We start from the raw sequence: 12,391 nt of genomic DNA on the forward strand, positions 1-12,391 counted from the left end.
AGAAGGGTGGTGCTCCCAGAGGAGTCGAAGACCTCCGGAGGGGTCCCGAATGGCTTGGCCAGTACCCTCCTTGCGGTTCTACCGGCTATCCAGTTCCCGTCACATTTTGCCGGGGACTCTAGAGCCGGCGACAATCTCTCGGACACAAGGTCCGAAGGACCTCTGGAGGCTCTGAGGCCCCCTCTCCCATGCCTCCACGGCTCCTCGCCCTCCGAATCCCTACAGCTGAGGAGGAAAAGGGAGAAAAGGGATGAACTCTCCACGAGGGAAATTGGGGTTTCCGAACCTTCGGAAGTGCTCCGACAGGGACGATCCCTCTGGCCCGCGATCTTGAGCCAATTCTGAATTCCCCAACAGGCATATTACCATGAAACTCATTTCAACAACAAAAAAATACGTTACAGTAGCTAGGTATTGGCGTCATATTAGTGTTCACCAACAGCAAGTCAGCATTCACCAACACTAGCCATGAATTGAAACTTCTTTACAAGTCCAGCGCCCAAAATTAGTGATCCAGCTTTATTATTGGAAAAACTTTTACAGATTTCACCGTATATTAACTATGGCCTCCTGATTGCAAGTGCAATATAACCTTCCATTCTTTGTATAGTCAAAAGTCATTACACTGGTATTACATGTGTTTTACAACATCGCCGTATACAACACAGTTACACAAGTCATGTGACCGCTTCTGGAGCCGAGTTGCAGTAAGGGGTGTGCAAGCAAATGAATCTAGTCGACATCAAGCACACGGAGGCGAAGGCGATACCTATCAGCAGCCCCACGATGCTCTTCCGCATGTCCAATCGCAAAGACCGCCTGAAAACACGGCCAAAGCTGGGGATCAGAGCCCCACACGCGATCACCATCCAGTAGTCGAGTCCATCGTAGTCGATCCTCGCAAGGATCGCACTGATGGCGGCGCTAGGTCCTGCAAGCCCGGTCAGAGCAGCAGCTGCAAGGGCCCCGCGCCAGCTATCTGTGGCACCATATACACAGCTCGCGACAGCAGCACCTCGTGGCAGACCATGGAGGGAAGCTGGGAGAACCATGTAACGGCCAAGGCCATAAGCCTTGCGTGCCGCGACACCAAGCACAAGTCCTTCGGCGTATGCATGAAGGAATACAGAACCACAGGCAAGGAGAGAATGCAGTGTGAGGACACTAAGAGAGAAACCAGAGGATGATGTAATGACGTTAACAGAAGACCTTTTGCGATTAACCACCCTAAGGATGCTTGATGTGGCAGCATGGTAGACAAGGCAACCAACAATGAGGAGAAAGAGGGTGGTAAATAGACCCATTTTTGAGGACATTAGAAGCTGTACGGGTCTCCATGCCGCAAGACGGAAAGCAATGCCAGATGCCACACCAGTAAGAAGAGGGTGTGGCATGCTGAAGGCAAGAGAGAATGTGACAAGTATAATTCCTCCAATAAGTGGACCGAGTCCAAATACAAGTGATACCAAGAAACCTGATGCATCTTCTGAGCTGCGAGTTAAAATCAACAACATTAGCTGAGAGTTAACTTTTACCCACTTACCACGAAATGTTAATAGCAAACTTACTTGTTGCCATCAGTAAATCCCAGAAGCACAGTACTTAATGTTTCCATGAAAGCAACAGCAAGTGTTCCAGCAGAAGCAACTTGTGATGGAGTCGCTTCCTGCGTATAACAGAGAATGTCAAAACTGCTTTCTCAGGGCATAAAACAGCAGCTTCAGTCCTTCAAGTTTTCTTAACAGTCAGGTGAATAGGATACCCACCTTAAAAGCATCAGGAAGAACCTCTGCTATAACAATCCATATCATGCATCCTGCAGCAAAACCAGTACAGAAGGGTAGCACCTTCTGGAATGCGTCGGCACAAAGGAAAGCAGGAACAGCAACAATTGGCTGGATTTACAAATGAAAACAAAGCAGCATTAGAGCAAAAGCAAATAATGTTTACTACCATAAGTGTAACTTGAAACTGAATTAGACAGCAGTTGCACATAAAGTGATGGATAATATTGTGTTCGCAACATAATACTGAGACAAAGCTGAACTTGGCCATGTTTAAGCAAGTAAAAGAAGGAGACAGTTATAGTTCTCACTGGCCTCAGAATGTCAACAAATATTATCACTTGCTAGGCACCAATATTTATATAGACTAAAATAAGTAAAGAGACTAACTACTACTATATAACAGAAATTACTATTACAATAATATAGAGCTCTACAGTGCAAGATTCTTAGTGTTAAACACTTATTCACGCTATACTACTGTTACTTATCAGTTCATTAGCAAATTAATACATGGTAGTTTCTAAAAAACCAGCAGGAATGATACGATATTGTAAAGGATATGATTGCGATGAAAATTAGCCAAGGTTGGAGCATAAAACATATTGTGTGTGGCCTTCAAGTATTTCATATTGTAACGATATTCAATCAGCCCAAAGTTCCAAACAAAGGTGCATGTACGATTCCCAAGGATACAAGTTTGGTCAAGTTGTCGACCAACCCATGCCCCTGACCTAGGTACATTTTTTCTTGGGAGCTCAAGACCTTGCTAGCACCGATTCACTATCATGTACCAGTTACCTTTGTTACCTATACCAAATCATGTAGTGCTGGTTCATGTGACTCACTCTACAATTCAGTTTGGTTCCTTAATTTGAATAACTAGAGAAGTCTACAAACACAGACAGAGACAAATATAGGAAAAAGGGGAGCAAAATAGTTCAGTCAGTGCACAAAACAAAGATTCATTCTGCTGCTTATAGTTGCAAGTCAAGATAACTAAAAAGTTTATTTATTTATCATTACTCACTCAAGGACAAAACAATAAACTTATAGAAATATTTAATATTTCATCTCAAGAAACGACACCTGTGGTAGAGATGTTATGATACTCCATATCATTGCCTTTTGTGGGGTTACACCCCTAGATGACAGTACCATGCTTACAGCTAAGCCTTCCGGTATGTTGTGCACTGCTATAGCTATAGTAACTAGAAGACCCTGAGAAAATCCTTTCGAGCCAGCAAAGGAAACACCCACACCAGAGCCTTCCCCAAAAGAATGGAGAGTCATTATTCCGACAACAAGGATAACTTTACTTGCATCTGCACCTTTTATATCCAGCATGCTTACTTCTCCATATTGCTCAAGAAACTGTGCACAAGGAAATGGTATAAGAAAATATTATAACAATGAAAGGGGGTTATCTTCATTGTTCCGAAAACACAATTATCAATTGAGCTCGATATGATGATGGATACACTCAACAAGCAAGTGCAAAGTGGAATAGAGACTGATGTAGCCCAGGTCATGCATTGATGTTTAAGTTTTAGTTGGCCTACACAAGCTTCTTATCAGCATACGAATGAGGGTAAGCATGTGATGGGTTCACATGAGCCCATTCGATTTGTTCAGTTCTTCCATTGAATAAACATGAGCTTGAGTATTGCACTTCATTCAATTGTTCAGACCAACAATTATTGACTCTGGCAACTAGCATTTTTTTGGGTCCAAGACTACTATAAGTACCTGTATGACTTCTAAGCACCATTATGTTGACATACACAGCCTTTCAGACATGACATGAAACTTTTGTTTAGCTACAGGTAACAGATTTTGAGCTATAGCCTTTAAGTAAAATCTAAGCTATCTAGTGCGTACCAGTCTTGAATTCTGTTCTTGTATTGAGAAGTATATCATAGGTACCATATAAAGAAACCTAATATTGCATAAATTTCTACAGCAACAACAAATAGTTCATTCAAATCTAAAGCTATTGAAATGTGGCATTGATCTGAAAGATGAAGAGCAGGAATCGTGAAGTACCTTCTTGCAAAGCCAAATAAATATTCCTCCGCTCAAAATTCCGAAAACAACCCAGCTCCCACTGCCATACACCTGCCCTTCCTGCACAAGGTCAAAGCTTGCAGCCAGCATCACCCCAGCTGCTAGCCCATTGCAAAGGCCTGCCCACTGAGCTTCCAGCTCCATGAAGAAGAAGGGCACTGCTCCCAATCCAGTTGCCGCAGCCATGATGAGCGTAGACCAAGCAACTGTTGAGACCGACACCCTCCCCCCCACCTTACCACCATCCTGCCTCCCTGTGCCCTCGATCTTCCTATTGGGCGCCTCCTGCACTAAAAGCACATTGCCGGCCTCGGTCTCAGCGACGGCCGACACGTCCCGGACTAGGACGAAGAGCAGGCACACTAGGATTGCTCCAGCTCTTCTGTCCATGATTATTCACCGGGTTATTCCCACACCCCCTGACTTTACTTGCCAGGGTAGCGTGGGTAGGAGGCCTGCTGCTCAAAGAAGCAACCGTTCCATCATCATCATCCTCTTCAGCAGTGCAACAGCATATCACAGTTTTCGCGTGGAGCTAGGAAGTTGCTCCAACCCTGCAGCAGAAAGAAGGCACATTTAGCACATTTTGTCTGTATCACCGCAGTTCACGAATTGAGCAGCGCAAGCATGGGGATTCAATTGAGATCCCATTCCAGCAGTTTGGTGAATATAAATAAAGTTGGGACTTTACTAACACCTGCACATGCAAGATTTGGGGCGGCATGCACAGTCCAGGTCAATGAACCCGGGCTGCTCCTGCCACTGCCGCCCCTGGCCGCCTGCAGTGACGCAACCAGCCACGCCACCCACAAGTCGCCCTCCAACCCCACCATTAGCTAACTGAGACCGCTCCACCCCCCCCCCCCCCCCCCCCCCCCCCCCCAACCCCCGGCCCTTCCAGCTGGTTGTCGTCAGCCATGCCTACCGCCACCGCAAGACGCTCCTCTGAGCTTGCCGACGCCAGATGCTTTCTAAGCTCGCCGGCCATTGAGCCCTCCCCCGACAACCCCAAACACTAACCCTAACCCAGCCACCACCATGACTCAATCCGAGAGAGGGAGGTGGAGCAGGAGGAGAACCCACCTCGTCGCCGTCCGTCTACCACTCCCCACCAAGCTGGACGAGCACGAATCGGAGGAGGGGAGGAAGAGAGAGCGGCTGAGCTCGGACGGAGAAAGCGCGGCTGTGGATGTGGAGAGGAGTCAGGGTGGCAAAGGGGCGGGGCGGGGCCGGGGCCACGCAAAACCGTGCTCGCCCCGAGCCCCGAACACGCATCCCCGCTCCGGCCACAAAGTGAAATTCGGGGGGCAAACTCGCCCCAGCCCCGTCCCCGACGGATCCCGGACTACTGCAAAAATCCAACGATTCTAAGATGTAGTAGATCGATCTTTCCTACATTGAATCAAAGAAGAAAACCAAGTGTACTGGATCCAGCTTGCGAGTTCCAACGGAAAGCACAATCAGATTGGAGAAAGACCTCGCGAGCCAGACGGAGGAGGTGGAAGCTGCCGCTGCGCTGATGGCGAGGTCCACCCTCCACCGTGCGAGCTGAGATGTGGAGAGGACGGGCCGCAGCCCGCAGTGCGTCGTGGGCGAGGAAGGGAGCGGCGCCGAGTCCCCGGCTCCCCGCTCGTCCGCTTCTACTGCCGTCTGCCAGGCGGATTTAGGGCGGGGGACGGGGCCGGCGGCGCACGCGGATTTGGGGGGTCGCAGCCGGCGACCCCGCGGGCGATCTCCGGCTGTCAGATGCGCGGCCTCCGGTTCCCACGGGACGGGTGGGCCCTTCGTCGGAAATTTATCGTCTATGGAGTGGCGTGGTGTCGCTGTCGCGTCGTGTCGTGTCGTACGGGGCGCGCGGCGCCGTGGCGGTGGCCCATCCAAACCGTACGTTGCGGGTGGACGGAGATAACAGCGCCGTCAGCGCGCCAAAACTTCTTCGAATCGATTCATCGGGTGGTGTCCTCCTATAAAAAAACTTGTTGATAAGGTAAATCGTTTTCTCGTTACTACTAAGCAGTAAATAGTTAATTATTATATGTTTTTGAGAAATGAAATAGTACAATCCATCGTGTATTTCTACTCATCCTATTATAAACTATATAGTTCACTTTAGTTTTATAGAGTATTAGTTTTCTTCTATTTCAAACATCCGGACCATATGACTTTGACTGCTCTGTTAGAACACCAAGTCAACCATGAGAGGAAGGCAATAATGCAAAGGATCGGTGGTTCGACTGCTATCCTTGTACTCTGGTCTGGTTGTGGTATTTCTTTGATCCAGTGTAAATTACATTTGTGCTTAGTCAATGTGTAGCCACTTCAATACCCCCCTCTAACATGCGTACTCTCACATGCCTCAAACGTGAAAATAGGAGTCTTCTGTAATTATTTTATTTAATCATGCCAATCAAGATTTAAACTTGAACCTTTAGTTCCAATATAATATTAAATTACATGCACCAGCATTTCAATCCAAAAGTTTAACCTTATGAAAATGTGGGCAACTCAACTAGATTCTAAGATATAGAAGAAATCTAATGGATATATTTAATTTGAAACGTGTAGTAGTATCAACTGTCATGGCATGGCGTTTAAAAAAAACTACCCTGCAAAGAGAGAAGTTAATTTTTTTTTTGCAAAAGACCTCTAAGACATCTTAGAAGATGTTTGGCACTGCTCCACCACATGTTTCTCCAGTTGCCATGTGAGGACAAAATTTGGAAACTCAATCAGACAAAAGCATAAAAGGAGACGGTTAACAAATGTACACACGGCATTTTTAAGAACGTTGCATACTTGTAAAAGGTTGATAGCCATGGTGAAAATAATCAGGCATTAAAAACCCTTGACGTACAACCTAATACCCGATAGATATCAATGGTATGGGCACGAAATATAGAAACCCTCAGCCACTTGTGGAATTCAAAAAAACTAAGGCAAAGATTAGAATTCTAGTAATTTTTGTGGCAAACCTAAGAACTTGAGCAGTATACACTTGTGACCAGAACCATATCTTTGGTAGTGCTTTAGTAGACCGTATGATAATTGTCGTACCAAAGTTGCACCTTCTTACTCACATCTTAATGTTTCTACATTTCATACTTACAACCTGTATGCATGTAATTAGGATTGACTTTTTAGGTTGCAAATTTCTTTTATGGGTGGGTGCAAACTCTAGATAAACCTAAGTCACCAATCTAGATATAACTGTTTAGGTTCATTTTGTAGTGTAGGTCATATATATGTTAAGATTTTAGTTGTTTTAGGGCATTTGGGCACTGCTTCCTTTCACATATGCAGGGCATGGTTATCCCAAGTAGATCTGGGATTGGAATGATATCCATAATCCAACCAGCGATATCGAACTAAAGTCCTATAGATGCAACGCTACCATCTTATTCAATCCTAATAGTAGATGCTGCCATCCAATCCAGTCCAATCCACGCCGTTGAAATCCATATCCATCCTACCAATCCAATTTAAGCATCCATCCTACCAATCCAATTTAAGCACAGCGAGCAGTAGGTTTCTGCGAAAGCATACCAAGCAGCTTAGCTTGGTTCGTAGCACTACAAGACTAGTGACTAACCAAAAAGTGTCATAAACGCGTTTTTTATCATAAATCGTGATTTATGACGTGGGAGTGACGAAAACACTTCATCATTAGTCGAGCGTCATAAACCACGACTAGTGACGTTCCTTATTTCGGTGCGCCACTAAGATAATGATGAAAATTCATCCCACATGTCGTTATAAACTGGCATGCCACATTGGACCACAGTCTGACGTGGCATGACGGTTGTGACGAACTGTTTCGTCATAAATTGAATTAGGCTTAGTTCTTGTTGGACCGAGCCCAATAATTGCTGTCATCATAGATTGATTTAGGCCCAACTTGTTGTGCCCAGTCCAATAATTACTATCATCATAGATTGATTTAGGTCCAATTCTCCTTGAAACGAGCCCAATAATTGCTGACGTCATAACTTGGTTTAGTGTAGAGAAGTAGATGGGAAACACCGCACACCCTAATGGGGGGGTGACCTCTATATATATGGCCAATACGGCTTGGAGTACAAGAAATACATCAAGTGTACAAGGAAATGATAAATATATCCTAATATACACATATACTTCCTAATACCCGCCCGCAGTCGAAGTAGGAGGATCACGCACTGGACCTAAACTCAGTAAACAAAGGAGTTGGCAGGCCCTTCGTCATGATATCCGCGAACTGGTGAGAGGACGGCACATGGAGGACCTAGACCTCACCCAAGGCCACCTTTTCACGAACGAAGTGAATAGAGGACAGCACATGGAGGACCCGGACCTCACCCAAGGCTACCTTTTCATGAACGAAATGAATATCAATCTTGATGTGCTTCATGCGCAGATGATGCACCAGGTTGGCTTTCATGTAGACAGCACTCACGTTGTCATAGTAGACAACAGTGGTCGAAGCAAGCAGGACATGAAGCTCCTGAAGAAGTTAACGCAGCCAGCAACATTCTGCCACAGCATGAGCCACAGCTCGAAACTCTGCCTCAGCACTGGAACAAGACACCGTGGTCTGGCGCTTGGAGGACCAAGACACCAGATTGTCGCCGAGGTAGACGCAGAAGCCGGAGGTGGAGCGTCTAGAGTCCGGACAGCCAGCCCAGTCGATGTTGGAGTAGGCAGTCAGAGACTGAATAGGGTCGGTGCCGATGTGAAGCCCGAAGGAGAGTGTGCCCTTCACATAGAGCGGGATGCGCTGGATTAGGGCCATGTGGGGCTCGCGCGGGTCATGCATAAAAAGGCACACCTGCTGAACCGCATACGCCAGGTCAGGTTGAGTAAGAGTGAGGTACTGAAGAGCCCCAACAAGACTCTGATACTCAGAGCCGTCCTGGAGCTTGGCGTCGTCGTGTGCCGAAAGCTTGGCATGAGTGTCAATGGGAGTCGTTGTAGAGTGACACTCAGCCATGCCAGCACGCTGAAGCCCAACAAGACTCTGATACTTAGAGCCGTCCTGGAGCTTGGCGCCGTCGTGTGCCGACAGCTTGGCATGAGTGTCAATGGGAGTCGTTGTAGAGTGACATTCAGCCATGCCAGCACGCTGAAGAAGATCCAGGGCGTACTGTCACTGAGACAGGAACAAGCCCTGTGAGGAACGTGTGACAGAGATGCCGAGGAAGTGGTGTAGGTCACCAAGATCCGTCATGGTGAACTCGGAGTGAAGACACCCCATGATGTGTTGAAGAAGAGTCGAGGACGAGGCGGTGAGGATGATCGACGTAGAGCAGCATGTAGGCAATGCTTGGCCCCTCTTTATATACAAAGAGAGAGGTCGGAGGTGGAGGCGACGAAGCCGAACTGTTGAAGGAAGGAGGCGAACCGCTGGTACCACGCCCTCGGGGCTTGCTTCAGTCCATACAAGGACTTCTGCAGGAGATAGGTGTGATCGGGGGCGGTGGGGTCGATGAAGTCGGGAGGCTGCTGTCAGTAGACAGTCTCCATGAGGTGTCCATGAAGAAATGCATTCTTCACGTCTAGTTGGTGGATCGCCCAGGTATGAGAAGTGGCGATGTTGAGGACGATCTGTATCATTGCCGGTTTGACATCCAGACTGAAGGTCTCATCGTAGTCGATGCCGTGATGCTCGGAGAAGCCACGAACCACCCAGCGCGCCTTGTGCCGGGCGAGGGACCCATCGATATGGAACTTATGCTGGAAGATCCACTTGCCTGACATGACATTGGCACTGGGCGACCGCGGGATGAGGCGCCAGGTGTCATTGTCGATGAGAGCCTGGAACTCGTCGACCATGGTGGCACGCCAGTTGGTGTCAGCCAGAGCACTGCGATAGTTCGCCGGAATCGGAGAGGGCGGAGAAGAAGTTGAGGTTGTCATGCCCTTGTACTGGACCCGCTGGATTGTCCCAATCACAGACCGAGTGACAGGGCGCGGAGGGGCAGGTGGTGATGAGGAGGGTGCAAGAGGCGCTAGGGCCGCGGGCGCGGGGAGAGGACCGTGAGCGCTCGCCCGACCGATTGGAGCGCATGCCGGTGCGGTCGGGGCGCTCGCCCGACCGATCAGAGCACGCACCGGTGCGGACGGTGCGATCAGGGCCGCACCCGCGCGTGATGCGGTCGCGGTCGGAGCAGTCGGGAACGCACCCACGCGCACCGCTGTCGCGGTCCGAGCAGTCGGGAGCGCGGCAGTCGCGATCGAGGTCATACCCGCGCGTGGCGCGGTCACGGTCGGAGCAGTCGGGGGTGCACACGAGCGCGCTGCGGTCGTGATCGGAGCAGTCAGGAGCATGGTGGAGAGCGGCGACTCACCCGCAGATGGAGTGGCGTATACGGTCGGCCCGTGTAATAGGATGGCGGGGTCGTCGTTAGTGAGTTCCTGCAAAACAAGTGGTGAGGGCCGCGGCTGCTCAACGTCTGATGATGGAGCGACCGAGATGGTAGTAGGAACATCAAAGGGGTTCGACAAGAGGAAGTTGAGCTACGATGGGTGAGTAGGATAGGAGGAGAAGGGAAAGACGGACTCGTCAAAGATAGCATGGTGAGATATGATGACTCGACGGGTGGACAAGTCAAGGCAGTGGTACCCCTTGTGAGAGGAGGGATAACCGAAGAAGACACAGGCTGTGGAGCGAGGAGCAAGCTTGTGGCGTGCCGTGGCTGAGAGGTTGGGGTAGCAAAGACAACCGAAGACACGCAAGTGAGAGTACTCGGGAGGCTGGGAGTAGAGGAGGTGGTAGGAAATGTCATTCTTAACGGCAGAACAGGGGTGCCGCTTCAGAAGATAGGTGGCGGTGGCGAGCGCCTCGGCCCAGTATGGGGCGGCCATGGAGGCGTGAATGAGCAATGTGCGAGTCATGTTATTAAGGGTGCGTAGGGCACACTCGGCTTTCCCATTTTGGGGAGAAGTGTAGGGACATGAGAGGCGCAAGTGGATACCCCGAGAAGTCAAAAAGGATGTGAGAGTCGTATTGACAAACTTGGTCCTGTTGTTAGCTTGGACGCTTCGAACAGGAAGATAAAACTGTGTGTGAGCATATGCGTAGAAATCAGTGATGTGTGAGGCGACTTCAGACTTGTGAACCAGAGGAAACGTCCAACAAAAATGCGAGAAGTCGTCCGAAATGACTAGGTAGTAGCGATAACTAGAGATGCTAGCTACGGGAGAAGTCCAAACATCATAGTGAACTAACTCAAAAGGAGCAGAACTGCAAGGCTAGAATGTGAGAAAGGTAACCGCACAAATTTCTCTAACTGACACAAATGACATAGAATATGACTATCTTTATTACAAGCAATGGATGAAGTTTGTCTAAGTGTGGCGATGGCGGCAGGACCAGAATGACCAAGACGGAGATGCCACAAACTGGAGGAGATGGCAAGGCTGGTGTGGGGCTCTGCAAAGCTGGCTGCTGGAGGCATGGTGTAAAAATCGCCAATGCTATTGTAGCGAAGAATCACGCTTCTGGTCGAAAAATCCTTGATAGAAAAACCAAAAGCGTCAAACTCTATGGTGCAGTTATTGTCCTTAGTAAACTGACGAACAAAAATCAGATTACGAATCAGAGAAGGAACAACAAGGACATTGTTAAGACGAAAGTGAGAGGTAGGGGTGGTAAGGGTGGAGTTGCCATGGCACGTGAACATTACCGACAGTAACGGAGGAGTAAGAGGGAGGGAGTCGGGAAAGAAGAATACCATCCGAGGATGACATGTGGCCGGATGCACCTAATTCAACTACCTAGTCGCCGTTCTGCAACGCTATCTGGTTTAGGGCGGCAACCAGACCCCCTGGTCCCAAGTTGGCGCCTGAGTGGGCACCTGAACAGGGGCATAGGTGGCGTGGGCCTGCGGAGGGGAGCTGAGGAGACCAGGGCCACCGGGGCGCCAGCCCCCACCGCTCGACGGGTGCTGACCACCAGCCTGCTGGAAGCCCGTAGCGTCGTAGGAGCTGGCCCTTGGACTAGAACAGAACCATGGGCCGGTGGGCAGTGGGGGCCCACCGCGGTGAGAGCCACCGCCGCCAGGGGGCACTTGGAAGCCGCCGCTGCTCTTCTTCTGCCACTTCTTCTTGCCGCCACTGCCGCCACAGCCGCCGCTGCTGCTGCTACCACCGCTGCCGCTAGTCTAAACAGAACCAGACGGCGGGCGACACCCGCCTGTACAACCGAAGGATGAAGACGACGAGGAGTTCCCGATGAGGAAGGCAGTGGAGTTAGAGATCTTCTCCTCGTTGGTGAGGCAAGTTCCTTCAAGGCGAGCATGTCACACGCCTGGGCGAAGGACGGGAAGCCGACGGTGGAGTTGGCGATGTCGTCGGAGGTGTTGGAGAAGCACGGGTTGTGGCCACGGAGGAGATTCAGGACAAGCTGGGAGTCCTGAACGGGATCGCCGATGTCATAGAGGGTGTCGGTGAGGGTCTTCATGCGCTGATAGTACTTGGTGATGGAGGAGTTGCCATGCGTCATGGAGTGGAAGTCGTGGTTGAGGAAGATTGTCCGGGACTGCTTGTTGGCGCGGAAGAGTCCC

At 49.5% G+C, this 12,391-nt stretch overlaps 2 protein-coding genes across 3 annotated transcripts; both read right to left on the reverse strand.

The window, feature by feature from the left end:
• Positions 1-497: 497 nt before the first annotated feature.
• On the reverse strand, positions 498-5,624 carry LOC117852986 (putative zinc transporter At3g08650). 2 transcript variants are annotated; one of them, XM_034735331.2, is made up of 7 exons: positions 5,329-5,624; positions 4,935-5,199; positions 3,831-4,405; positions 2,874-3,158; positions 1,767-1,895; positions 1,569-1,666; positions 498-1,491 (listed from the first exon to the last, which is right to left on the reverse strand). In XM_034735331.2, the coding sequence occupies exons 3-7, from the start codon at positions 4,239-4,241 to the stop codon at positions 678-680; spliced, it is 1,737 nt and encodes a 578-aa protein (XP_034591222.1). In that variant the 5' UTR covers positions 4,242-4,405; positions 4,935-5,199; positions 5,329-5,624; the 3' UTR covers positions 498-677. The 2 variants fall into 2 exon arrangements, with proteins under 2 accessions (XP_034591222.1, XP_034591214.1); XM_034735323.2 differs by lacking the exon at positions 4,935-5,199.
• Positions 5,625-9,332: 3,708 nt separating this feature from the next.
• Positions 9,333-9,659, reverse strand: LOC140221648 (uncharacterized mitochondrial protein AtMg00820-like). Its single transcript, XM_072291384.1, has one exon. The coding sequence runs from the start codon at positions 9,657-9,659 to the stop codon at positions 9,333-9,335; it is 327 nt and encodes a 108-aa protein (XP_072147485.1).
• Positions 9,660-12,391: the final 2,732 nt, after the last annotated feature.

Source organism: Setaria viridis, chromosome 1, assembly GCF_005286985.2.
Source record: "Setaria viridis chromosome 1, Setaria_viridis_v4.0, whole genome shotgun sequence".
NCBI lineage: Eukaryota > Viridiplantae > Streptophyta > Magnoliopsida > Poales > Poaceae > Setaria > Setaria viridis.

Coding starts and splice junctions, on each gene's coding strand:
- LOC117852986 (XM_034735323.2), bottom strand. CDS start 4,241: ATGGACAGAAGAGCTGGAGCAATCCTAGTGTGCCTGCTCTTCGTCCTA. Junction 3,159..3,830: donor TTATTTGGCTTTGCAAGAAG/GTACTTCACGAT, acceptor CCTTGTGCACAG/TTTCTTGAGCAATATGGAGA. Junction 1,667..1,766: donor TTCTTCCTGATGCTTTTAAG/GTGGGTATCCTA, acceptor TGTTATACGCAG/GAAGCGACTCCATCACAAGT.
- LOC140221648 (XM_072291384.1), bottom strand. CDS start 9,659: ATGGTCGACGAGTTCCAGGCTCTCATCGACAATGACACCTGGCGCCTC.